This window comes from Halichoeres trimaculatus, unplaced genomic scaffold (assembly GCF_033239565.1).
Source record: "Halichoeres trimaculatus isolate MK-OKI-2021-1 unplaced genomic scaffold, fHalTri1.1 fHalTri1_scaffold_23, whole genome shotgun sequence".
Classification (NCBI taxonomy): domain Eukaryota; kingdom Metazoa; phylum Chordata; class Actinopteri; order Labriformes; family Labridae; genus Halichoeres; species Halichoeres trimaculatus.
Genome location: NW_027437201.1, coordinates 14,528,222 through 14,556,196, shown reverse-complemented (window position 1 = coordinate 14,556,196; position 27,975 = coordinate 14,528,222). Strand labels below are relative to the sequence as shown.

The 27,975-nt window shown below is 41.6% G+C and overlaps 1 protein-coding gene across 9 annotated transcripts in view; it reads right to left on the bottom strand.

The window, feature by feature from the left end:
• rbfox3a (RNA binding fox-1 homolog 3a) overlaps positions 1-27,975 on the bottom strand; it is a 511,621-nt gene that overhangs the window by 151,094 nt on the left and 332,552 nt on the right. For all 9 annotated transcript variants that reach the window (XM_074663816.1, XM_074663822.1, XM_074663819.1 and 6 more), the window contains one exon: positions 14,827-14,948. In XM_074663816.1, the coding sequence (XP_074519917.1) occupies positions 14,827-14,948 (122 nt within the window). The remainder of the gene's footprint in view (positions 1-14,826; positions 14,949-27,975) is intronic.

The window sequence follows — 27,975 nt, the reverse complement described above, 5'->3', positions numbered from 1 at the left end:
ATCCATTCAAAACGTATACATACTATGATCAAAAACTCTGTTTCGCTTTAATGAATTGAAGTCTTGGTGACGCAGCTTGTAGAAGAAAACAAAAGCTTTGTTCTAACAAGTGACAAAACATCACAGGACTGTTGGTGTTTCCAGAATGAGTAAAACCAGATGAAGCAATATTGACAATGAAATGAAAGTCATGTCTCTAAGAAGTTGAGCTTAAATGTTGAAAACTGTATCAGAGCCTGAGCTGAATTTAAATAAAGTGACAAAACATCAAACCTGAAAGTAAACTGACCCCTCACTGAAACAAGCTTCCCTCGGCTCCTCTATGAAAAAGCAATTAATCACTGTTATCATCACTCCTATCTCCCCGTAACGCCGCTTTAATTTGCTTGTTTTGATTTTGTGCAGGAGTTTCAGAAATTGGAGAGCTGCTGCTTGTTTGCTGCAGGTGACACTTCTAATTATAGCAGCCTGTTTTCTAAATGAATATTTAATTTAATAAATCAAACAGACTGAACCTCTGTAGCCTTTTAATAAGGGACTGGAGAGAAACTTGTCTGCGGCTGGCACTGGAGGCTTTTTTGTTTCACTTTTATCTTTGAGATTTCAGTCCAAGTCAGTGGCAGAGAATCATTCTGGAGGGGGATTAAAAGCACTGCGAGATCACACAACCAAATCAGAATGAACACAAATAACAAACAGCAGAGAGATGTGAGGGGAGTAAACTGACACTCTGAGCTCACTGAGGAGAAGAAGAGATGGTGTCACACTCTTTTAGCCCAGAGGTTTCTGACTGTAGAAATCATGTCAAACATACGCCTGTCTGTACAAATAAATATGAAGTGTCAGCTCACAGTTTTGCAGGTGTTTCGGATGTTTAACCCCCTTTATTTAGTCTTAAATTTGGAATAATACATTGTTGTGCCCTTTTCATTTTGAAACATCTAACAGTTGCTGATGGAATATAGAACAAAAGATGACATTTTTTGATCAAATGAATTACAAAACAAGTCTTGTTTTCTGAACAAAACTTATATTGCACACTTCACAATTTCTGGCCAAAAAAGGAAAATTTGGACAGAAAATGTAGAAAATAACAACTTAAAAAGAGTTATAAGTGCACAAAGTTTGAGAGATGGAAACGCATACAGATGGAGGAGCTTATTTTGAATTATATTCTCTCTTTTTGTATATGAAACACCTTTTTTTTCTCTTCTCTTTAGGACATGCACATCACGCAGCACCGATTTCTCAGAACTCGTCAAATAGATCAACACGCATGCAGATGTGTTTCACCAGCAGGACTCACACACAGAAAAATAAATCCTTTGCAACCATACTGGCAATTCCATGCTTGTAACTTATGTAACACACACTCACACACACACACACACACACACACACACACACACACACACACACACACACACACACACACAAGTTCCCAGGAGTGTGACCACTGCAAAGCCACAACAGCATAGCATCACATACAGCGTACTGCATTAAACAGGAGAGTGTGTGCAGAGTTTAAAATCCCATCACAACGACATCCAAGCTGTGCAACACTTCATACACTTGATCTCAGAGATTAAATGCTGCATTACAGATTAAGAACCTGTTGTTTAGTTTGAATAATCCAGTGTATCTTTAAAAGAAACACAGTTACACCACATCCATATGTGCATGTTTAAGTCTAAACATCTCACATTCTTCTTCTATGGATAGCTGCAGCATGTGCTGTACCAATCATGATAAAACTCCCAAGATCACACACACACACACACATTAGACGTCCTGCCCCTGCTCACAACAGCTGCAGAGTGGAACAGCATCACAGTGATCAAACTTTATGTTATCAATGCTAATAAAACGCCTGATCATAAGTGAGGCCCGTGATTGAAAACGCTTTGTGCTCAGTCACAGAGTTCAAAGAAAACCTTATCTACACACTTGGTGGTGCTGATAAAATAAATGAAAGGATCTATTAGCAAAGATGTGTTTGATCGTGGAGGACCAATGAGCCGCAGATTAAAGAACAGAAGCAGAAATGCACAGTCACACACCGTATGTCAGTGCAGTGTTTCCTCTCATGTGTGGCTCCCTCAGAAGTGTTCAGGAGCCCCACAGGGCCTCAGTACTCACCCAGAAATACATCATCATCTCGGCTGTGAGGGGGTGGGAGACCAGGGGGTAGAAGATGGGGGTATGCAAGGACACCAGAGAGGCCAGCGCTCTTCCCCTTCAGTCTCTCTGATGCTTGTCTTTTTTCTTGAGTCACTCTCTTCCGTCTTCCTGCAAAGTTTTTAATGCTGGGTGTCTTCTGTAATTGCTCTCTGCAGTTGTAAAGTCCACTTTCTTTCACTCAGTCCCTCTTCCTCGTCCTCGACTCTTCGGAAGCGTAACTTGGTCTCTAAGAGTCACCACGCTGCTTTCTCAGAGAACTCTGCTTGTTTGCTGGTGGAGGAAAGGAAAAGAAAATTGAGGATGGAAAGTACCTCTTCTCCTACTTCTTCTTCTTCTTCCTCCTCCTGTTCTCCAACAGGGCACCCTTTCTTGCCCACTCAGCTCTTCCTGCCTCCTCCTTTTCTCTTTCTTGATGCTGTAAAGTGTCCGACTCTCTCTTTCTTTCACTGTGAGCACACTCACTCCTTTTCTTTCTTCTTCTTGGTCTCTTGTTCCGGGTAGTTCCAGGTCTGAGGCAGACCTCTTCTACAGTATTTCTAGATGAGGAGCGCCGGAGTGGCTGAGGGTAGGAGGGTGGGAAAAGCTGAAGATCACCACAAGGTACAGTAGCACAGAAGCTTTCAACCGGGGAAAGACAAGTGCAGAGGGGAAGGGGGGTGAGAGGGAGGAGGGAGGAGGGAGGGAGGAAGGGATGCTGGTGTTGCAGATACACGCTGGGTTGGAGAGAACAGCGAGCGGCTGCACAGAAGTTGACGACGGAGAAGGAAAGAACAAACCAGAAAACAAGAAGATGAGAGAGGAAGGAGAAGACATGCACGGAGATGGGAGGAAAAGAGAGAAAGAGGGAGCAGCACGCCTTGTTGTTGCTTATGCTAAAGAGCCAACGATACCAGCCGGTTTCATTAAGTTGCGCTGGGAGTGTCGGGAGGAGGAGGAGGAGGAGGAGGAGGAGGTGGTTCGGTTGGTGGTGCATGTGGGGGGGTAAGAAGCAAGAGAGCCGTCAAAACAAAATACAATTTAGAGCGCTTGTGTAACCAGAGAAGATGAGAAGGAGGGAGAAGTGAGAGAGATGTAAACAGCTAAACTGGAGCCGCTGAGTCTTTTCTTGTCGTTCTTTTGTTCCCTCTGTTTGTTCCTTCTCTGCAGAGCAAGCGTGTGTGCTCCTGTTAATATGTGTGTGAATGTATTGACTGGGTTCGCCAAGCTAGTCTGGCCCACTGTAGTGCAAAGGGAATACTGCAGGCTGCCATGCTCAAGCTGTGTGCACATGCGAGTGTGTGTGTGAAGCAAGTGTTATTTTTGTATGTGTGTGAATTCAAGAGTCAGTTTTCAAATGAGCGCTACATCATACACACATGTGTGCAAAGACTTAATTTCTTTTATCACACACAGGGTGATCAGGGTGGATGTGTGTGTGTATGCATGTGTGTGTGTGTGTGTGCATGCAGCTGATGGGTGTGTTTGCTGTGGCTCGGTTAGAGAGACAGACAGAGAGAAAGAGATAGAGAGGGCTGGATGTAGTAGCCTGCCTCAGCACATTTACCCCCATCAGCCCTCCCCTCCCTCCAACCCTCCACCAGTACAGTCGATACACCGCTGAGGCAAGCTGCCATGTTAACCCTTCACTTCAGATACTTTCCTGCACACACACACTCAGACACACACACACACACACACACTGGGAGCAGTGGGCCACTCCTGCATGGCTCTCTTTCTGCATCTTCGCGTGGCACTGCAGACGACGACAAAGAGCTCTCCATCTTGTTAGAGGATCATAAATAGCGTCGCTGCTCAGAAGTTAAATCTCATTTGATTCACACTGGCAGCATGAAAAATAAACACAATTAAAATTGACGTCTGAAATGAAACAAGATTCATCAGCTGAATTAAACTCAAAGTTTCTCCGCCTGCCAGGTTCAGAAACATAAATAAGTTGGTATGAAAACACTCAGCTCTTAGGATCACGATGCATTTCTGCACGGCTTAAACTGAAGATGTTTACTACGTCTATGCTTTTCTTTAGGCGCCGAGAAAGATGAGAAACAAGGTGTAGTCCATGAGACGAAGAGGTTAGGCTCTGTGAGCTAGACCTTAACATTAACAGAAAAGTGAGCACAGAGTTAAAGTGCTGTGTTTGTCACTTTAAACTCAGTCCATGGTAAACTTCTACAGATGCAGAAAGATAAAAACAAATTAAATCTTGTTAAGAACAAATAGTAAACCAGTGTTTTGTTAAATATTTGATTTTTTCACAGGCAGCAGAAGAAAATTAGGAATAATGGGCCTCTTTCACAAACCGTTCCTGAGGAGAAATGCGCTCTTAAAACTCACTTAAGGAGTTACTGAGAAAAAGATGGCATTCACCAAAGTTTTTGTCCACACAAAATATGTTTTAAACCAGGCTTCTGAAAGGGTTAAATATTTCACACTATGACAGACTTTCAGCAACTCTCTTCGAAGTCCAGATGTTTTTTTTTATTTAAAATTGTTTTATATTTTATATTGTTAATCCTAATGCTACTACAACTACTGTGCAAACAAAAAAAAAAACATCTATCGTCTTCCAGCTGAATTCACAGACAAGGAGTTCCCTGGATTCTTACCACAACAATGATCCTCTCCTTGTTCATGTTGGGCTGTAAAACCTCAAACCTGTTGACACCTGGTCTGACTCCACTCATTATGTCGGTTTGTTTTTGTGGTAAAGTTGCATATAATCTGGTTTTAACACGTTTTTTTTTTTACTTTGAAAGTTACTGGCTGTTGTTAGGTGGTTTCCCTAGGTGGTTGACTTCCTGTCCCGCTTGGTTTGTGTAAAGTGATGCATCACTGCTCCGACTTCTGGCTAAAATAACAGCCAGGAGCCTTGCATATCTGATGTGTTCGGCTCTAACAGCTGGATGGCAACAGAGATCCAGTGTGGGTTGACGCTTTGACTTAAAAAGAAACCTGGTGATCTTTGGCTGTAAATCAACCAGGTGTTGTTTTGGACCGTGGGAGGAAGATGGAGAGAGACCACATGCGTAAAGTTAAACCAGAAACCTTCTTACAGGTTAACCAGTTCATAAGTAGGAGTTGCAGAATGCGGTGCTATAGTTTTTTAATCCATCTCATTAGAAAGACGAAGTTTAAATAGTTTGTGAAATCAAAACCGCAGAGTTGAACTTTAACTGTCTAAATCAACTCCATCTTTCTTTGGAAAACTTTCTTGTCAATGAAATACAAAAAAATAGAAGTTAATATAGCTCTGTGAAAAATGAACGCTTTCGATTTCACTGTGTGTCTGTGTATGCTAGAGTGCTGGAACCCAAGTGGAAAATTACAGGGTGTTGTGCTTTCTTTCATTTAACATTTTAATGTATAAAATGCATGCTTGATACAAATTACAGTTATTTTTCTTTCAAATTATATATTTTTTAATCTAAGTATCTTAATTATTAATATAATCTGAGCATTTAGCTTTCACAATTAGAATCATCTTCATTGGTTAACCATCAGATAATTATGGTGTACCTAAGTGTACGCCTGCATAACACAATGCAGTACTTAGAGCTTTAAATGGTCTTCTAATTAGGAGATGATCTAAATAATCACATACATTCAAAGAAGACATGCATAGTTATTAATAATCAGCCAATACCACATGTGAAATTTAATGACTAATCCCTCTCATGATGAACAAATTAACTTATAGATCTATTCTGAGATGTATCTCTGCTCTGTGTCAGGTGATAAGATTGTAATTGAAACAAACCTCTGGTACATGTGAGTGAAAGTCAGATGATAAAGAGTTCTGCAGAGTCCAAATCCATATTCTCAACGTGTACCAGGTTGGATCTGAAGTCTACAGGGTCGATCCACAGAGCTGATTTATGCACATTAGCTCTTTTTTAACTATTCCACTTCAAATGTAGAAGAACTTATTTTAAGCTCTGCATTGGGGGAATACATTCCATATTAAAGTTGCATCAAACAGTCTTAGTGTGGTGGGTTCATTTTTTAAACTTCAATCCAGCTTCTGGAGGGTTATGTGCATCATTTCACCATCAATAAAACATTAGCACATTAATTTAGAAGGACTGCGATAACTATTCGAAACAAACAAGCTCTGGCTTCATCAGCACATACGGTTTCACACTGCTGAGCAAAGCTAGATGCTTTACCGTAGCAAGAATGCTTCTCAGGCCCCCTTCAACACGGGGAAAACTTTTCAAGTTTGACGTATGGACATTAACAAAAGTAAGAAAATAATGAGCTTATTCATAGTTAGAATAGATTATGAATACCAAATTATCTGCCGCCATTTGTACTGAAATTGGTTTTTAAGACTAGCTTGAAATGAGGCCATTTACATACATGTATGCATGCCTGGTGTGCAGCCTCAGCTCTCCCTCTCCCTCACCGCTCACACAGCTCTTTTTTCCCCAGCAACGACCGTTTGAAAGAGAACATTTTCCTATCAAATGTGGGTGTCATGCTATTTCAGGTCTGGGTCATGAATAAGTAAGGCCCGACTCGGCATGTGAGTGAGCTAATACAAAAATAACGACAGACTGCTGGTGGGTGAGTGGGTGGTGTCGGAGGACAGGAGCAACATCAGGTCAACAGAGACACGGAGGGCGAATTAGACGTAGAGAGTGACGGCTGTGTCCATCACGCTCAGTGTGTCGAGCTGACACAGGCAGAGATTCAGCCAAGCAAGAAGCATTTCCCAGTTAATGGGTGATAACTCATCTATAAAGGATGAGTAAATGATGTATTAACCATTCATGAAGATGTTAGTTACAACTGATAAACCTTTTATTAAGACTGACTTGGTAGAAAACTGACTGAGCATGGACCACTTAGCTGAACTTTCATGGTCGACATGGTGCTTTGCAGGAGTGCTCAGAACATCATGCTCAGATATACTATTTCTAAATCCATCTGGAATAAAATCCAGATTTAATCTAGATTTAAAACTGAAACAGCAAAGACAAACAGCTGAATGCAAGCACACACACACCTTTCTACTCCCTCACCCTGTTCCCGTCTGCATTTCACCGAGTGCTGCCAGCAGAGCCTCCATCAGGCCTCAGAGAGCTCTGCTGCCAGCTCTACCTGATCTCAATCCTCCTGCCGGGGTTCCTCTCATTGACTCTCTGTCTGCTGCCAGGCACGCCGAGCTATCTCTCACCTGGAAAAACTCGGCAGGCTGCTTTGGCTCCACCACTGTTTACTCTTCCCTCTCCAGGATGAAAAAAAAAGGACAGGTTCATGGTGTGTTTGTGCTGGAATGTGTTGCATCTTAATAACAGGTGTCCTTTTGGTGTGTAAGTGGGCAGAAACTGGCAACCCCTCGACTCTCTTTTCCTCCAGCTGGGAACAAAACTGACTGCTCTGTGTCCGAGAATAGAGAAAAAGGACAAGCAAGAATGGAGAGAACTGTTTTTCTATAGGGATCAAAATATAATACGAAACTGAGTTGTGTCAAAAACAGAAACTCTGAGACTCAGAGATCAAACCCAGCTTCAGTCATAAGTCAGACAGAGTGTCAGTGATGAGAGAATAAAATCTAATTTTCATAATACAATTGCGGCTTTAATCAAAGCTGTAAATTACAGCTGAAACTGTCGTTGATGCCGCGTTTCAAACACTCATCTCTCAGTAATTAAATGGTGTATTGATATCAGACAGAGAAAAACACAAGAAGAGATTCATATGGAGGAAAAAATGGTCTTTCCAATCTAGGTTTTCATGTCGCAATTCTAATCTCAAAGTGTTTGTGAGGGCTCTGTTGGAGACCCCCTGGGAGACCACCAAACACTAATAGGGAGGTCAGAGAATGCCTAAATCAGAAACTATTTACAGTTAATACCATGGGTAGTCTATTCTACTTTTGATTAGCTCAATTAAGTACCTGAGGTCTTTCTTTCTGTTTGTTTTTGTCTGTTTTTGGATTGGCCTGTTCATGAATCACCATAGCAGAGGGTCACTTGTCTCTGGACTGAAAAGTTCAGGAAACCCCGACTTAGATATTTCAGGGAAGACTTTAGATGTTTTAGCGAGACAATACCAAATCAGTTTGTACATCATTACAACAGTATGGCTCAGTAGTAGGAGAGTCCAGGTGTTCACAGGACCCTTCTGCAAGTTCTGACTGTTATTCAGTGGAAACATTTGGAGCATCAATAAAATCTAATTTTCATAATACAATTGCGGCTGTAATCAAAGCTGTAAATTACAGCTGAAACTGTCGTTGATGCCGCGTTTCAAACACTCATCTCTCAGTAATTAAATGGTGTATTGATATCAGACAGAGAAAAACACAAGAAGAGATTCATATGGAGGAAAAAATGGTCTTTCCAATCTAGGTTTTCATGTCGCAATTCTAATCTCAAAGTGTTTGTGAGGGCTCTGTTGGAGACCCTCTGGGAGACCACCAAACACTAATAGGGAGGTCAGAGAATGCCTAAATCAGAAACTATTTACAGTTAATACCATGGGTAGTCTATTCTACTTTTGATTAGCTCAATTAAGTACCTGAGGTCTTTCTTTCTGTTTGTTTTTGTCTGTTTTTGGATTGGCCTGTTCATGAATCACCATAACAGAGGGTCACTTGTCTCTGGACTGAAAAGTTCAGGAAACCCCGACTTAGATATTTCAGGGAAGACTTTAGATGTTTTAGCGAGACAATACCAAATCAGTTTGTACATCATTACAACAGTATGGCTCAGTAGTAGGAGAGTCCAGGTGTTCACAGGACCCTTCTGCAAGTTCTGACTGTTATTCAGTGGAAACATTTGGAGCATCATGAAACAAAAATTACAACTATGTCCACCAAAACCTGTTGAGCTGCTAACATTTGAATCAAGCAAGAGTAGGACAATGTTTAAGCCTTAAAACTCTTGTCTTTTAGTATCACAAACATTTACAGAGAAGAGGAGATGCAACACAAGAGACACACGTCCTACAGCCATTTAAAAACGAGCTAATACTTTTCATATAACATGTTTCTTTCTCTTTAAGAATTTGATATGCTGTCTTTGGACTATAACAAACTTAGGGTCTAAACAATTTGGAAACCACCTCCCCTGTAACTTTCACTCAGACTTTCTGTATTAGCTTTCTTTGGACTGGGGCTGTACTTCAACAACAGTTTGAGCTCTGATACAAGCCGGGCGAGGTTCAGTCACATTATACAAAGTAAAAGTACAACTTGAGTGGCAGCAAACACACACGCACAAAAAAAAAACAAAAAACTGTAGTCTCCTAATTTAATCCATCCTTGCACCTGAATCCTCCCCCTCTGACTCTGGCACTGTAATAGCATCACCCACCTTCACAGAGTCATAATGTTTTTGTCACATGAATTTGTAAGTAGCTTTGGGGCATTTCTGATATTATTAATGCTGCTGGTTTTCTTGGGGAACAGTCTCTTCAAACTAATCAGAGCAGAATAATTTCCTTTTTCCCCCTTAAACAAATATAATCAAAAAGCCATTTCCAATCCCACTATCGGGTCATCAACTCCCCAGCCTTATTAATTAATACATTATTTCTCATAAGTCTGCTCAGATGAAGTGTTGGTAATCAGCCTGAGCTGTTCTGGAAGATTGTTGTTGAAAGTTGTGTGAGCACTGTGAGATTAGGTGCTGGAGCTGAGGGGATCCCTGTCAGTGGGCCGTGCTGCTCGAGGCTTTGCTGCAGCCTTGTGTTGCTTTGTGGCTTCTGCATAACTCAACCTGTGCAGAGATGACCAGCAGGCCAAAAAGGGCGGCCACTCTGTAAACATTACACGTACCCTTCCTCCTTATGGGGGGATGATGCTAATAGTTCAGGAGAGGAATACATGTATCTTTGATAATTAAGCTGGCGGCAAGGAAATGAAAGAGAAGCATGTTGGGATTAAACTGTGTGTGTGCAACTGACCTGCCAGGAGTAGATGATGCGTCCTTGGTAAATATTATGAAGTAGATCCTGTTCTCTCTTTTCCCTAAATAATTTATTTAAAAATCAAACACAAATCAACACCAGACAACGACAGATCAGCTGTTTGACTGGATTTTTCTTCTATTCGGCACAGGCAAGATTTCAACTACGGCTGCATTTTAAGTCAGGTAGTTGTTGAATTTTTCACAACTTATGTACACCAAAAAAAAAACAACAACTAATAAATAAATACAAATAAATGAATCAATAAATATTATATATAAAGAGAAAATATAGCGAGTCACAGGTCAATCTGTGTCTGGCTGGGGCCTTGTTTGACTGTTCAAAGCCTCCAATGCTCGCTAGAGGGGGCTGTTATACTTAAACGTACATACACATTTTTATAAATCAGACATCGTATTTTGATTCCATCAGATTAAAATAAGATCTCCACTCCCACCACAAATCATTAAATTTATCCATACAAAGATTAAGGGAGAAAGTCAGCTTTTCCATGTTGTATATTTCTCTCACTGTTCCAATCCAGTCTTTTTTTGTTGAAACCTCTTCAGATAACCATTTTCTTGTTACTGCTTTTGATTGCCCAATGCTGGAAGGAGTGTGGAAATCCTCTAGCGGATCGTTTCCATATCTTATGGGACTGTCCCACTATACGCCCCTACCGGTGTAAAATAATATGTATGATTAATCCAATAATGGGGCTTGAGATTAAACAAGATTTCTGTACAATACACCTTGGGAATTTGACATCCATAAACAATTCCAAGGATATTTTGGGTAAAAATATGTTGGCAGCCTGCAACAAAGTAGTATCAACAACAGCTGCATTGTAGATTTTATTTTCATCAAGATCACCATAGTAACCTTTCCTTGCATCATCCTTAACACACGCAGTGGTCACACTAATGTGTTCTCTGACTGACTGTTGTCTGCTGGTACAGTGTTTCATATTTTACGAGTTGAAATAAAGTTTTAGACATTCTGACCTGATTTCACCCTGTTTTAAACCAAACTTTAACACTCACACATTCCTCGCCGGTCTCCACAGGGAGAGGTCGAGCTCTGCACACACATATACACACACATTTCTGCACACCTCCTCATTAGCTTAAAGGACAGTTGCTGTGGTCATCAGTTCTGGGTGCAGGATAAACTCAGTGAAGCGAGTGTAGTGGAGCTCCTACTCTCTGTCTTGTGGTCTGTCTCCGTTCATTTTCAATTAGCTCAATTAACACATTAATCAGTGCCCTGTACAGGGAGAAGTCCCCGGAAAGGCCAAGCTCTGACTCTGATGTAAATGTTCATACTTCTGACTCCCAGGTTTTTTAACTGAACTTGACATATCACTCCAGAAAAGGAAAGACTTCTATACTCTTGTTTTGATTATGGAAGTCAGAGTGAAAAGCAGGAATACGTGAACAGACCTCTCTCTGCAGCATCCAGGTGGCATTTGGTGAATGTGAAATCAGACAAGTTTAAGCTGCAGATATCTAATTACTTTTTGTTTCCAGCTTGATTGCACATCTTCTGTTATTGTTATTGCATAACTCAACCATTTATGAATACACAATTGATGGCACTGGTGGTTAAACCAGAATCATATGAAAAATCAAACTTTTAATTTATGTCAGTTTATGTATCTTAGTATCTTGTCATTTGTGCCTTTGATCTGTAAGAAATTGGTCAAGTCTGGTTGTTTTAAATGTACTTTTAAATAAAGTTTGAGTTGGGTTGAAGTTTATGCTGGTATGTGCAAAAAACAGACAAAAGCTGGACCTGCAATGCCACAAAATGTACTGTATCTCCTGGTTTTAGGGCGGAAAATAAGAAGCTATCACAGGCAGGGGCAGATTAATGCACAGGCTTACCTAGGCTGCAGCCTAGGGGCCCCACATGTGAAGGGGCCCCCTGATAGGTTAGACTGTTTTTGGAAATTTAAATATGCTACCTATCCAATCAACAGGTGCAAATGTGGCCACGCTCAACAATTTGTTAACTTATGTTGGGGCTGTCACCATAGTTGTCAAGTCTGCTTATTATGAGTGACTTTGAGCTTGTTTTTCTGTAAAGTAGTTTGCAAATCTTGTCAGTCCCGTGGGTTTATGGGCTTGATTTCTGAAGCGTGGTTGCGGAAAAATTAAACAGTTTACAGTTTTTTTTATATTGATTATATATTGTCAATTTGCTGTTATTTATGCATAATGGGCATGTATTTTCTTTTAATCAAAGTTTAAGAAATAAGTTAGTCAATGTTTTTATTTTGACTATGTTTACTGCCAATCTACTGCGTACAAAAATAAATATTTATACTCTTATCAAGAGGTCTATCATAACACAATGTGGCAAGTCACATGTTGGGCTTCTTTTGGGCTTGTTTCCTCAGATCTGGTCGCTTATTTCCATCCGAAGGTCTGACAACACTGCCTGGAGTGTTTGCCTGTGGAATAGTATGATCTATAAGGGGGCCCAACAAAAAGAGAAGCCTAGGGGCCCATGAATACCTTAATCCTCCACTGATCACAGGTTAGTGCTTTACAAATAAACATCCAGTAAATGAAGGGAGAAAGTTTGCCTGTTTCAAACAACTCATGCAATAAAGAGCAGCCGCAGCATGGTAATGACTGACAATAACTATCCTGTGTTTGTGCATGATTTAGGATGACAACATGAACACATTCCCAGGTAAACAAACTGTGCGTCTCTATTTGCAGACAAAGCTCCATTTTGTTTTGGCCAATCAATCAGGGTTCTCTGTAAAACCAGCCCTTAGTTCACAAAAGAAAAGTAAGATAAAATAGATGATGCATTAAAAAGGGTCCCACTCATTGTTTTAAAGCCTCTGTGAACCTGAACCTACGATGAAGAGAGTCATGGAAACCAAAAGCGAGCTGACAGAAGCCAGATGTTAAGTTTGGTATCTTTGTTAAAGTGCTCCAAGTCCATGACACCCAACATCTGCAGAGCTCTGAATCATTTAAGATAGGTGTGTGTGTGTGTGTGTGTGTGTGTGTGTGTGTGTGTGTGTGTGTGTGTGTGTGTGTGTGTGTGTGTGTGTGTGTGTGTGTGTGCGTGTGTGTGTGTGTGTGTGTCAAAGAGCTTCACAGTAAATAAAACATAGCTGTTGTAGCTAACGATAATTTCTGATGATATCAGCTGCTGTGCAGGTAAAATATTCAGTGTTGAAAATATATATTGCACTTTTCCCAGTTTCAGTTCTTTGACTCCTCCAGATTTAAAAACCGACTGGCTTGACTTTCTGAGCAGCGATAAATTATCGGAATTTAATTTCTACTGAAAAAGCGAAGCCATCATTTTTTTTCATAAACCAAATTCTGCTTCTCTTTCTTCAGAGGCAATAAGCAACTAAACTCTGCGTGTGTGTGTGTGTGTGTGTGTGTGTGTATGTGTGTGTGTGTGTGTGTGTGTGTGTGTGTGTGTCTCCCAGTTTCATGGGCGAGTGATCAAACTGAGCCAGCAAATATCCTCTGCTGTATCTTGACAGAGAGACAACATCGATATCTATCAAATATAACATTTATCAGCAGCTCAATAAAACAGAGCCTTGCAATCAGCAAGTGACATGGAAGAGGTAACAGACTCAGTCAGAGTTAATTGAAATACCACTAATATTACATTAGTTTGTGTTAATGTTGGAGAACAATCCATTATTCAGAAGACTGGTCCCGGAGTTAAATCATCGACAGGGCCAATATGCAGGAAACTCCAGAGACTCAGAGACTCAGAGGAGTTTGGTGAGATCTTTGAACATAGTGCTGCAAAACTATGACGAATAGTGGTATTCAGCTATCACTATACAGCTTTGCACTGGACAGATGTGTTGCTCTTTGAGCTTTTTCACATGTTAAAGCAAATGCATTGAAAAACAAGCATGCACAAGACAGATCCCTTGTCGTGCCATAAAAACAGCAAACATTGAAAGCTGTTTGTACATCCTCTCTTGCAGAATGAGCTCACAAAAAATGCATTTGCACATTTACAAATTTGCATCATTTTTTCTTAATTTGGCCTCTTTTTGAACTCATTTTTTTGTAAATAAATCACAGCAAAAGCATTTAAAAGCCAGTCAACACAGACGCTCTACAGCTGTAATACAGCACTTGTTTGGTTTTCCACCCTATCTTAACCAAAATCCTGACACATATCCTTTAACTGTAAGCATCAAGCAAGTACTAGCTTACCAAGCATAGTTCCTCAAGAACAGACCTGTGTGAGTCTGATATAGCAGCATTTTTTTTCTCAGAAGGTTGTTTTTCCCATTAAATAATCATTTCTAACAAGCACAAACAGCCCCACTGTCAAGACGAGTCAGAGCCAAAATGTCCCTTTACATTTCATCTGTACTTGCAACGTTGCCAACAACTGGTAACTGGAAAAACCAAGCAGATGGTGACTTTCTGCACTTAGGTAACATCTGAATGGAAGTTAAATTTCATCGTAATAAAATTAAACAACTCCAAGAAAACTATCGACATCTTAGACATTGCATGAAGAAAAAAGAGCTTAAGCAAGCCAGCCAAGCAGAAACCCAAAGTTCAACAAATGTTCATCACTTGTTTGGACAAATAGCATTGCAGCAACATCAGAAAAAAATGTTGAAAGAAAGAATGTGAGAGAGTGAACAGGATAATCGACCAGCACCTGAACCAAAACAACGACAAGAAGGATAGGAAGACAATAAAGAGTGTGACTGACCAGTCTGGTGACGAGGGGAACCCCGAAGTGCCAGAAGTGCTCGTTGAGCAGCCCACTGTACACCACGTTACCAAACAGAGCAATGGTTCCTGGTTTGCACAGACCACTTCCTGGCTTGGTTTCTGCAGAAGAGAATACAAGTCATATTTCAATATGGCGTTAAGACAATGAAAATTACAACAGGCTATACAGTATGCACATTTTAAACAGCAGGAGGCCGGTCATAAAACAGATCAGCTGCAAGATAAAGTTCATACACAACCAGTTAATCTCATGTTTTATTCCCTCTCCTGCTCGCTGCGTCCTGCTTTCTATCACCCAGACCTGCCTCAATCCTTGCCTCAGTAGATCTACATCTGCAAAGTTTTCAAACTTCCTCCCAGCACATAAACTCTTCTGTACATCACCAAAGCTTGCTCGAACCTGATTGGATGCTTCTTCTTTGACTAGCCCAGAACTATCTGAAACTTTGACTCTTAAGAGCATCAAGAGGGAGGGGTGAATAGATGATTAATGGCATCAGAAGAGGGGACGGTAGGAGTTTGGCCGTATTGCAGTGTTATGCATATGACTAGAAGCAGCTCAGATAAACGAAGAGTTAATTAGAAATCTATTGACAAAAGGAGCCGGATTTAGAGGTTTTGTTTGCTGGGGAACATGTCTGGAATAGAGATACAGCTGGTTTGAAACGTCTCTGAAAATGATCAAATACTTTCTGACAGAAAGCTCTCTCTGTCATTTTCGGGGCACTTTACAGACGTCATGGAAAGTGACTGCTCACTGGAGTTCTTCAACAAGCATCTGCATCAGTTTGGAATGAAAATATTACTCAACAGCTCTGGATACTTTTTGGAGAACTTCAGGATGCATTATCGTCTGTAAATCACAGCTTTGCTCACGTTGAACAAACACTGCCAGGTCGAAGTAGGATGCAAGAGGCTGACATGAGGCCAGTATCCAGGATGAGATCGCTGCATACCTGAATAAAAGGAGAAACTTTTTGATATCTGTAACCTTCTAGTTTCTTTGAATGGCTGAACATGTTGCTGTGATGCAAAATAAGATTAATAACAGCTGTTTGTTCACTTGAATTCATTTTCTGATGTTTTTTCACCAAAATTTCAGCACAGATTGTCACTTCTGAGCACAGTTTCTTTGAGCCAGAGCTGCTGCCAACATTTTGTATCTTAAAACCTTCTCTGGCGCTACCTGAACCTAAATACTACTGTTCTCTCAGACTGAACAAACTCAAACTGTGAGCTACCAAAAGCCATAAATGTTTCACTGGCTTTAAATGGACCGATTGGAGTTCGATTAAACCGCTTCACTCACTTTGGCATGATTGCAGCCTTTATTTAGGCAACCAAGAGAGACAAGCAGCCTCCACTAGCAACAGGCCTCAGACAGAATAGATGAGAAGTGTCAATCTGCAGATGTAATTACAGCAGAGCCCAAAATAGGTAATGTGATTGCAGTGTGCATCAGTGAATGATGAGATCTAAATAAGGAGAGCAGGTAAATGAAGCTCTCCTCCAGAGTCTCTGAAAGCCTCTTCAGCCAGATCACGCTCCATCTCACTGCACCAGCTCTGCCCCGGTGCCACGATCTGGTGTCTCTTGGCTCCACTTAGAGAGGGCCTATCTTACATTCCATCACTCTAAGTAGTTTGGCACAGGCACACACGCTCACACTCACACAAACACAAACACACACACACACACATACACACACACACACACACACACACACACACACACACACACACACACACACACACACACACACACACACACACACACACACACACACACACACACACACACGGTTATGGCCTGTTGGCTTGGTTCTGGCCTGGTTCTTTGGCAAGTGAGTATCCGCTAGGCTTGCATCCCAGTCAATACCCTGTGGGTTGCAAGTGTGTGTGGAAGAGAGAAGGAGAAAGAGAGGAAACGAGATTGCTGCTCAGCCTGCTACCCCACTTGGCTCACCTGGTGTTTATGGCAAGAATAGCAGAACAGGATGGGAGGAAAAGAAAATATGAGTTGGGCATGAAAAGGACTTTGGAGGCCTGGGGTCTCTTTCTGTCTTTCTCTCTGTCTCTGTCTTATGGTTTGACTAACCAAAGAGGAAGCAAATAGCCCGGGTACATCAGAGTCTGGGACAGGTGACTGAAAAAGAAAAAGAACTTGGGTTGTTGAGATGCAGGAAAAACTGAACTGCTTACATTTGATTCCCATAAGAGGTCTTATTTGGTGTGTATTGTACGCCCCCAACATTCTACTATTGAGTTTTAGTTTTCTTTTTGCAGCCACCCTCTAATGGACACTCAGGAAACTGCAGTTTTAAGTGCTTTCACATCAGGACAATTCAAAAGTGCAACACTCTTTCTAAGCATCTATCAGTCAGGTCAGTGCACCTTTAAAATATTGTTTCTAACATTATTAACCCAGGTTTTGATTAATTATGCCAACTCCAATGAATTACTCACAAAAAGTGTAATAAATTATTTTTAATAAGGATGGGTTCCTTTCACACGTGGAACTATACGGTACCAATGCCCAGTACTCAACGTATCGGTACTCAATGGTAACCATTTTCTGTACTTTTTTGTGCTTATGTGGTAAAAAAAATATCAATTTGTTTTTCAATTTAACAAATTTATTCTTAGGAGCTTCATGGTGGCACATCAGTTAGTGTTGCAGCCTCACAGCAAGAAGGTCACTGGTTCGAATCCCAGCTTGGCCAGTTGGCCTTTCTGTGTGGAGTTTGCTTGTTCTTCCCATGCATGCGTGGGTTCTCTCCAGGTACTCTGGCTTCCTCCCATAGTCCAAAAACATGCTCACCAGGTTAATTGATCACTCTAAATTGTCTGTAGGTGAGAGTGTGTGCATGAAAGGTTGCCTGTCTATGTGTCAGCCCTGTGATTGACTGGCAACCAGTCCAGGGTGTACCCCGCCTCTCGCCCAATGACAGCTGGGATAGACTTCAGCCACCCGCAACCCCTGGACAGGATAAGGGGTTCGGAAAATGAATAAATGAAAGAATGTTTATTCTTCAATACATAACCTTGCAATGGTGTGTTCATGTCCAGTATAGAAAATCGCCTACACTTCACTCCCTCACAGTCACAAGGATGCATTTAGGTGCCTAAACACAGTACCTTATGATTTTACACGAATTGGTACCCAGTACTTAAGACAGAATTTGGTTGATACCTTTAAAAGTACTTAATTCAGTACCAATCCCTAATTTCTAATTCCTTAACCACACTTGTGATTGCACCTGTAATTGTAATTGCCAAAAATGGGCTTTTCTTTTGCTCCAGACGTAAAGTAAAACACAGTAACGGTTAAGAACTTAAAGCTTGTTTTGTCTTGAGAGCATCGGATGTGACCCCTACACTCCAGATCAATTTATGGCCTCCTCTTCTCCTGGGTTCAGAAACACTCTGTCCAAGCAGCAGCTCACTTCCCAGTATTTATAACTCTGTGTTCCCCTGAGGGCTCCAAGCACCAAAACATATTCCACCAGGAGTGTGTGTGAATGTGTGTGTGTGTAAGTGTTTGTGAGGGAGTGAAAGGAAAAAGACAGAGCATGAAGAAAGGGACAGGTATAGAGCTTGCCAGACATGGAGGCCTGTAGGCTTACAGTACACTGGCAGAGAGGTGAGAGGCGGGCTGTGTCTGTGGTCACACTACAGCTCTGGAAAAATATATCAGCACCAGACATGCACAATATCACTGAATGCATTCTTTTTCTGTCACTTTTGGATAACAAACTGACCACTGGCCTCCTCCACGCCAATGTTGAGGTAATGTGAGGATCAGGAGCTCATCCTGCAGCCTCTTTTCATCATGAACGATCCTGTAGTCTAAACAACTGAGATATTAGCAGCACAGTCCATCCAAATCAATTTCCACTGCAGCTCTTTGGAAACACACTGAGTGGAAAAAGAAACTTCTTGTGGTCCTCATCAAACAATTCGAAGAAGCCAATAAAGACTTCACAGCCCATCGAGCCAGGCAGTGGATTGGTCAGCACTGTTACTAATAACTGCTGATGAAAATCTTAAAGGCCAATAAAAGCCCATGGATGAGTTGCGATGGTTTCCTATTACCAGCCAGTCATCTGGAGACTAATGTGTCTAGGGCAGCATCTTAGCTAACTACAGCGGAGATTTACACAACACTTCTGCAGACTCCACGGCCTGTAAAGATGCTCTTCTGCTGCAGTAAAGGGAATTTGATGAACTCGGTGAGCGCTGCTTGAATCTCATATTCAGATTCTCAAACATAAAGCTGTGCAATAGCAAACCTGGAGATTTTACTGCAACGGCTTGATCACAACAACAGCCTTTCTACTCGCCTGACTCCAGAATCAATTGATTGACTCCTGACTGTACAAAACTCAGCTGCAAGAGTTTCAGCAAGTAGCAAACAAAATATCATGTCCCTGCTGTATTTTTGACAAAGTGATACACAATCCCAGGGTGTTTCAGAATTGATTGAAAGGTTGTGAGTTGTCAAGGCCTTCCTCTCTGCTGTTCCTCTGTCATCTTTGTGTCATACCCGCCTGTTTGTACTTGAAAAGCAGAAGTCTTTATCTGATTCAGAGCGAATGCGGCTGACTGCTTAGGAAAGAAGTGTTTGCAGTCAAGTTCTGGAGACTTATAGAAAGAAAACATGGAAGAGATTCAGAATGAGCAGACAATGGGCATAAGGCTGGTACAGGTGGGAATAGAAGGTGGTAATTACTCTGATTATGATGAAGAAGAGAGGGACAACATCACCTATTGGTGCCAAAACTTCTACATCAGTATGAAGAAGTCATACAGGCTGAATCTGTTTTTTTTTTTTATTTAATGTTCTCATTTTCTGAAATCTGTTTACTCTTCAGGGTGCATGCAAAGTGCTTTTGCGTGCGTAACCCGACACAGACGGGGAAAAAATGCTCTGCAACAATAAATGTATACTGCCATTAAAAAAAACAACAACTGAGAACTCACATGAAAACCTTTGAAACCTTTTAAATCTAATTTTGTCTTTTTGCATTCTGCAGCATGCACATTTTTTTCCCTCTTTAAATGTTGCTCAGGTGGGAAAAACCTTGCAACTGGGTGGACTGAGTCTACCCTTGTGCAAAGTTGCTGCCAGCTGTGGATAGGCAAAGGTGGATGAGGAGTTTTTTTTCTGAGTTTCTCTTTTAGCACCTGGAGATTTCTAGAAATTAGTGTGTTATAAACAAAAATTATTAATTTCAATCTTTCAAGAAGCAGTAAAGTTGGGACAAAATGTGTGTTGGAGACATCAATGGTCACAAAGAATCCTGCAACTCTGCATCGCAGCATAATTTAGCAATGCTAAATCAATGTTAAGCATCCTTATGGATTAGCTCCCATCATAAAAAGGGCCTTGACAAGCCATGTGGAGGAAGTAATATGATTCAATTACATCTGCTAACCTCCCCTCGGATAAGAATATCCTCACATACAACCCCCCACCAAGACACACACTCACACACACACAAACAGGCTTAGAAAACACCCAGCACACAGTGGAGCGAACATCCCTTTCTTCAGCATAATGCTACATTAATGATAAAGAAATAATTGAAAGGTTAGTGGAGGACACTGAAAGACAATCATGAGTTTATGTAGAGTTTGTATGATATTATGCATGCAATGAATAAAACACACATAACACACTCCAGCCCTGTCAATCTCATGTTCAAATAATTCAATTTACATAAGTTTAGTATAATTTAACCAATGGCTGCACATTTGTTTAGTAATTCAAACTTAATGTGCACACATTGTTGGAAGAATGAAAACTGAAGATGCTGGTTGAACCTTAATCCAGGGAAAATAGAAGTCTGCAAAAAGTATGCAACCTCTCTCTGGCAGTATAACTTGACTACCCAGACACCTGATGACTGGCAGCTTCCTCACAAAAAAGAAGGGCTCACACTCCACCAGTGAGCTGGAAGAGTATTTGTGTACCATGCTCCTGTCCTGGGTCATGTTCTTCCAGCTGATAAAGAATGGTCTCCCTCTGGCTCCAGGGCATATATTAAAACACAATAACAGTTCTGTTGGACAGCAGCTGATTCCCCTGCAGACAACAAAAGACCCAGAGTGAGAGTGTCTGTCAAACAACACCGGGCCTTCGTTTCATTCCACATCCTGGATTCTCTTTGATGAGGTTCACCTTCAGGTCTCCAGTTCACCTGAATCTACGCTGTTTTGGCTGCTGCAGACGGTTTTAGACACAGTTTTCCTCAACGTCAGTTATTCCTGGGGTTTTTTTCTTTTTTTTTTTCTGTGGATGCATGCTTTCTTTTGTGATTTATAACTTTTAAACCAATTGTCAATCTTTCCAACCCACCCAACATCTTTTAACCTCTTCTTCTTGGCATTCATCTTTCTTCCTTTCTTTCTCTATTCCTCTTATGCTTATTTTACAACCTCTTATTTCTGTACCTCCACTTTCTTTCATTTCCTACGTCCTCAACTTTGACCTCTTGTTTCCTCCTAGCTCAAATGGCCACCCTCCATCTTTCTCTCAATAAAGTCACTTCCTACAGAATCCAGCCCTCTTTTCTCCTAACTTCCCATTTTGTTCTAGCCTTTCAGCTCCTCCTTCTGCTGTTTAGCATTCCCTCCCTCCTCCCCTCTCCTTTGGCTCCGGGTCTGGGACAGCTGGTTAGGTGGGTCTGCCTGCTCCTGTCAGTTAAACTGGCTCGGCTGCGCGGCCAGCAGGGCTTTGATCCACTACCAACAGCCTCCAGCCCCGGCAGGGCTAGAGCCGTGCCAGACCAGGGGCGCCTGAGCGTTTTACTTCCCCGCAGCAGGACGCCCCTGACTGTGGGCAGCGTGAGGAGGCCAAGATCCTCCAACCTGAGGTGCATTCATGGAAACCTTTGGTGGAGGTCCGTTAAAGCAGAGGTAAAAAGAGAGGAAGCTGTTGGAGAGGGATGGTTTGGTCAGCGAGAGTTAAGTGGAAGAAACTGGATATGAAGATAAGGAGGTGTGGGCAGAGTTTAAACACACAAACAGGCACTTACAAGTAGAGAGGAAAGCTCTTTAAGACAAGGTATGTTTAAGTTGTCAGGAAAGAGGCCAAGATGTAGCAGAGTAGATCTTTCAAAATGATTTAGAACAAACAAAGTGTATTGCAATTTGACAATCTAGGCGACCCTCTAAGGTCGCGGTCACACTGGCCATTCAAAGTGTACTCAAGCACGATTGCTCCCTGCAGCGCCGTTTCCCCGCTGGAGAATACGGCCAGGGGTCACACTACTTCAACATAAACCAGACTTCAAGCACATGCATGACCTGCCTATGTCAGTGTGAAGCCTCCATTAACATAAAGTCCGATCTCAATAAAGTCAGCACTATGAGTCACAGACAACACCCCTACATAGGGATGTCCCGATATTTCATTTTCACTTCCGATACGATACCGATACTGCAGCACTGAGTATTGGCTGATATCAATCCGATACGATATCAGCATTAAACGTGCATACTTTTTTACTTATTCTGTAGTATGTCTGTCATGTTAGAAAAGGCTTGATTAAGTGATATTATTCAAACAGAGAACAGTAGTCAGCAACAGTAGGTATGAGGAAAAACTGACCCATTTATCATTAACCACGGGTAATAAAAATTGTAACATTAAACATAAGAATATACTAGTAATTGAATAAAATAAAGAATAAATTAGAAGACCCAGAAAATAACCCAAATAAATCAAATAAAAACAGCAGGAGCGGAGTCTAGAATGGACTGCTTATATCGGAGATTTTAGATGCATTCCGATACGATACCGATATTTGTTTTTTTGCTGATATCGGACCGATATCCGATATCAATATCGGACTGGGACACCTCTACCCCTACAACTTCAGAGAAATTTTGACAAATGTTATGTTGTTTTTGTTTGACACAGCCCTCTGACACCCGGCTACTGTTTAAAATGATTGTCAAGATGAGCGGCCACAGGGATCATTCGCCATAGATCATAGCTTATGTCTGCATGCTTGTACTGAGGCATGAACTGCATGAACAGCAGCACACCTCTTCAAAGCGTGCCAAAGCAGAGACGTGAATCGTGCTCAAGCATGGCTCGCTTACGGTCACACTGGCCAAACAAACTGAACTTAAGGACTGAAGCATGCATAAGCTCGGTACAGTTTGCCAGTGTGACCGTGTCCTTAATGGCTGTGGGCATGTTCATTTCTGCAGGGGGATTAAAAAATGAATGTCCAATGTTCAGAAAGACTTTTAGATGTATCATAGTAGTATGATCAGAATCAGAATCAGAATCAGAAATACTTAATTGATCCCTGAGGGGAAATTAAATTTCAGTTACATCCCTTCCAAGACACATAAGAACAACAAAGTGACATGGTAATACAGGAATGGGAGAACTTTGGAAGCTGCTAGCCTAGCTAGCCAAGCACCCCGTTATGATGAATACAAAAATGAAAATATTAGGGAGTGGAGAGGGGAAAAAAGTAAAAATTCCAGACTATTCCCTGAAAGGGCAGGGTGGCATTGTTTGAGATTAAGAAAAAAAAATCAAAGTAAGGTAACAACATTAACGTGCTGAGAAAATTAGAAATTCATGGCAGCATACTAGCAAGTACAAGGATGAATGAGTGATTTGATACCTAACCCTCCATGCAACATCTAATGAGACTCAGGTCGTCTGTTTCTGCAGAACCTTCACACAAACTGAAACTGAAAGCAGGCAGTTTTGTAGAACCTGATTATGTTTTTTCTTTCTTGTGTTTATTTCCTGTAATGTAATTATATGAGTCTGTGTTTTAAAGCCAGCTGGCTATAAGATAAAATCAACAATATCCCAAACTCTGCCCATGCCAGCACATACACACTCTCCAAGAATCTGCAGATAAGTGCACTCCAGTAAAAAGCTGTTCCTTGTAGAAAGAAGCTTCAGAGCAATCATTCAAAATCCGACTAGTGCCTCGGTGCAGAGGAAGCGACTTGGCATTCAGCTGCCGGCATTAAGGCCTTAACTGGAATTGCCACGAAACACAAATAATATAATGTGAGCGCAGTATGGTGCATGGTTTGCTTCAAAGCCCGTTCTTATGTGAGATTGGAAATGTGCCACTCTCCCCCGCCTGGAATCACCTCGCCTCGCTCGCCTCTGTCAACAGCTGCTTTGAGAGGATTCCCACAGGGCCACCAGGGGGGAGGGGGTTGCCTAGCTTTGCGCCGGCTTCTCCTCATGTCGTCTGTTTATTCCGGAGACTAAGCACTACAAAGCCAGCTAACTGTAAAACAATTAGATTAGCATAAATATGTTCAATTATACATGCAGATTTAAGGCCTGACGCTTTGCAACATGGAGGAAATCCACTGAATTATTCAGAATGAACAAATATTGGTTAAATCAGATCGAAACAACAGGAAGCAAATACGACTTCATTACTTTGTAGTGGCCTGGGAGCGCACCATATGCCTCTGTCCGCACCGGTTAAACATTTTATACACTGCACGCTCACTGTTTGCCAGACGGATCCAGGAAATGGGCAAATGTGAAGAGGGATTGGAAAAAAGCAGCACCTTAAGAGAAGAGAGTGAATGGAGGGTGAAGAGGACGCCAATGGCTTGATGTAGTAGTAACAAAAATGAAAGACTGAAAAAAAGCAACAACCAGACGACTTTAGATCTTCACAGGTTTTAAAAGCTGCACTGATATTCCCCTTTAGAATCACAATTTAAGACTGGTGAGGATCTTTCAAGTCGATTCAAACAGCAGGACTCGCTTTAACTCAGCCGTGTGAGAAAGTGAGCAAGTTTCAGAGCCTGTGCCTTCTACGAAACAGATCAATAGTGAACATCTGCCCTAATAAAAGATACTGTACACACAGTTAAAGAAAAAGATACACACACACACACACACACACACACACACACACACACACACACACACACACACACACACACACACACACACACACACACACACACACACACACACACACACATGCACAACCCCATGCTGCCGAGGAGAGCAATAATCTGCAAGGTCAAGGGAGCTGCAGTTGATGTAGTTGGTGATACATACATGTCTTCTGTCTAATGCTCGCTCCAGGGAAATCATTAAATCCATAACAACGTGATGTATGTACATCACTGGATTCAAGAGTGTGTGTGCTGCTATGTGTGTGTGTGAAGCACGGTGGCATCCAGGGACCCAGACTAGTCATTTCATGCATGAAATGCTCATCCCATTGGTCTTAAAGGAAGGGAAAATCAACCTTGGAAGGATGCATGGATAAAGAAATGCAAAGAGGGAGGGAGGGAGCATGAAAGGAAGGAGGAGTAGACAAAATGAGAGAAATGTTTTATAAATGGGCTTAATTTTACAGTGTGAGGGTGAAGAAAGAGCAGGTTGTTACCTTCTCAGCTTTAAAAACACTCACTGGACCCTAAACAGACTACACACACAAGCCTCCTCTTTCCCCATAATGTCCATGTGCTTGCTCTCTTTTATTTCCTCTTTCACTGTTTTTTCCTCTCCTCAGCCACATTTCTGCTCTCACTCATTCATGTGAACACACACAAACACACACGCACATACACACTTCTCTAGAACTGCTCCATTACCAGCAGTTCGCTGTGATTGAGGATTCCTATGGTAATGGTGATGTGGGGCTGCCCTGGCTGCCAGCTGGCTTTCCCCATGACTGATAACATGTGTGCGTGTGTGCATGTGTGTTTGTGCACGTGCGTGTGTGCATGCAATGGTTGGTTAACTTGTTGTATGAAGTAGCAATCGAAGATCAGCTCATGTAATTAAGTCAAATGCAAAACATTTGTGGGTGTGTGTACGATAAGTGTGTGTTTTTGTGTTCATGATTGTGTGTGAGTGAGTAAAAGAGTCAAAGACAGACAGAAAACTCTATGATAGGAAATATCCCTTGAAAGGGTGTTTCACCAGAAAGGAGAAAAGTTGTTTGCGAGCCAATAAAACACAAATTTGGTGTTATAATGTGACAGGAATTTGTGTACTTTGAAACACAAAGATTTTGTGGACACTGTGTCATGGTGGCTTAAAGTGTCCAGAACTTGATGGTTTGTGAACTGGCTGTGTATATCCTGCACATCTCTAGTGCCTGTTTGCAACTTCTTCCTCTATTAACACATTTCCTTGAGTAATATCTAGGGGTAGTAATTGATCCTGGACTCTCTTCCTAATGTAAAGCTGCTGTGCTGTGCAAGCTGATCTATAGAATAAGAAAAGGTCATTTCATACAGATAAAAGTGGAGTTACAGATGAATGATCCTCACTCCACATCAAGTGCAAGACAAAACTCTTAGTGAATGGTATGTTCTATTTTTAATCTCTAGCTTCAAATAAAAGTGCTATGGACACAACAAAAGACTGTGTTGCACACATGACAGTTCATACATGCACCTGCAGTTATGGGCACATTGGACTGACAGTACATGTGTGTAACAGATCGGCAAATGTCTGTTACAGGAATGCATGTCTTGTATTTTGACAGATGAGGCCCAATGTTTCCATCATCAGTAAACTATTTCAGCTCATGTGCAGGGCAGTGACTACTCTTTCGGCAATGAAATTTATTTTAACGTGGTAAAAACCAGGGATGTATTGACGTCCGACGGAGCTTCTCTTTGTAAAGAAGGTGGTCTGATGGAGGAGTGTGATGCTCAGGAAGAATCAGGTGTTACACAGAGAGCAGACAGCAAATATAGAAACAATAATGCAGTTATTAATGAAGTATGGATTTGTTTCCTTTTCACTCGGAGCAGCATAATAACAATAATCAAAGGCAAACATTTCTCTGCATGCAAGCCAACACCTAATTACAGCTAATTACCAGCGGCTGCCACGTGCGATATGATGTGTCTTCTTTCTGTGAGCCATTCCCAGTAATTACACATATATCATGTCATCCAGTGAATCATTATTGCATAAAGGATCCCCTGGTGGCTCTTTTGCCATTGGACAGAGGAGAGAAATGGCCCACATCCACCTGGACCTGTGTTGTCCGGGCCAGGCCAATCCTCCCCATCAAGGCCTGACCGGTCCGGGCCTGGCTTTGGGGCTGGCATATGGGGCAGACTCTGACTGCCAAGACTCGAGGGGGAGAGTGATCACAGGGCAGCGAACCCCACGAACCCCAGACAGAAAGAACTTTAATCTTCGACTACAAAATGATCACAGGGGAGGGAGATGGGCGAATGTGAACCAGGAGAATGATCTATTTCACTGTGTTTGTGCTGTCCAAATTCACAACTGATAATGTCAAAAATGTGCAGGAGAGAGGAGAAAACTAACCCTTACATCTCAGGCTGATAAAAGCGTAACTTTTAAAGTCTGAAGAGTTTTAGTCAGCCTACATCAACTACATGAAATACAGATTGTGAGCTATAGATGCAACACTGAGGGAAGTAGAAGATGATTTAGGGAATACTCAATGGGTCACACTATTATGGCCCAAGGTTTGACGTGGTGTGAAAGGAAGAAATAAACAATGAAAGGACAAAGAAGCAGCTCGTACAGAAAAAGTAAAGGATACAAACTCAGCGTTATGGGTCACGCTACGCCTCTTTTACTCCCACCAACCATTAACACAGTATGTTAGTGATGTGGTGAGGACTGGCAGAGACAGGCTGGCAGGTGGTACATTATAGAGAGAGTATTTATGGAAGAGGAACAGTGGCTCAAGGAAATAAAACCAGTTTTGTGTGACAGAAAGAGAATGGAGTGGCCTAGAGTGCACGTGTATGTGGGTGTGTGTTTGCTCCCTTGAGCGGCAAAGTCTCTGCATGTGTGTGTGACTGTCAAACACTGAAAAGAGTAAACTGGGAAAAAAAGAACAACAAAGGAAAACCAAAGATAGTCACAGATGCAGAAAAGATTTAAAGAGGAGGAAAAACAGGTGAGAAATGCTGGAAGACGAAGGAAGAAAAACTTGAAGAAGTGGAACAGCCGAAGAAGATGGAGTGTAGTGAAAAGGAGAGCTTGTGGGTCAATTGTTAAGCTTTGAAGGTAAAGATGAGTCATAAATTTCATGTTTTTGTGGTATCTTCATGAGGAAGTTCCTCTGTACCATGAACATCAAGAAGCGGCTTTCCAGCAT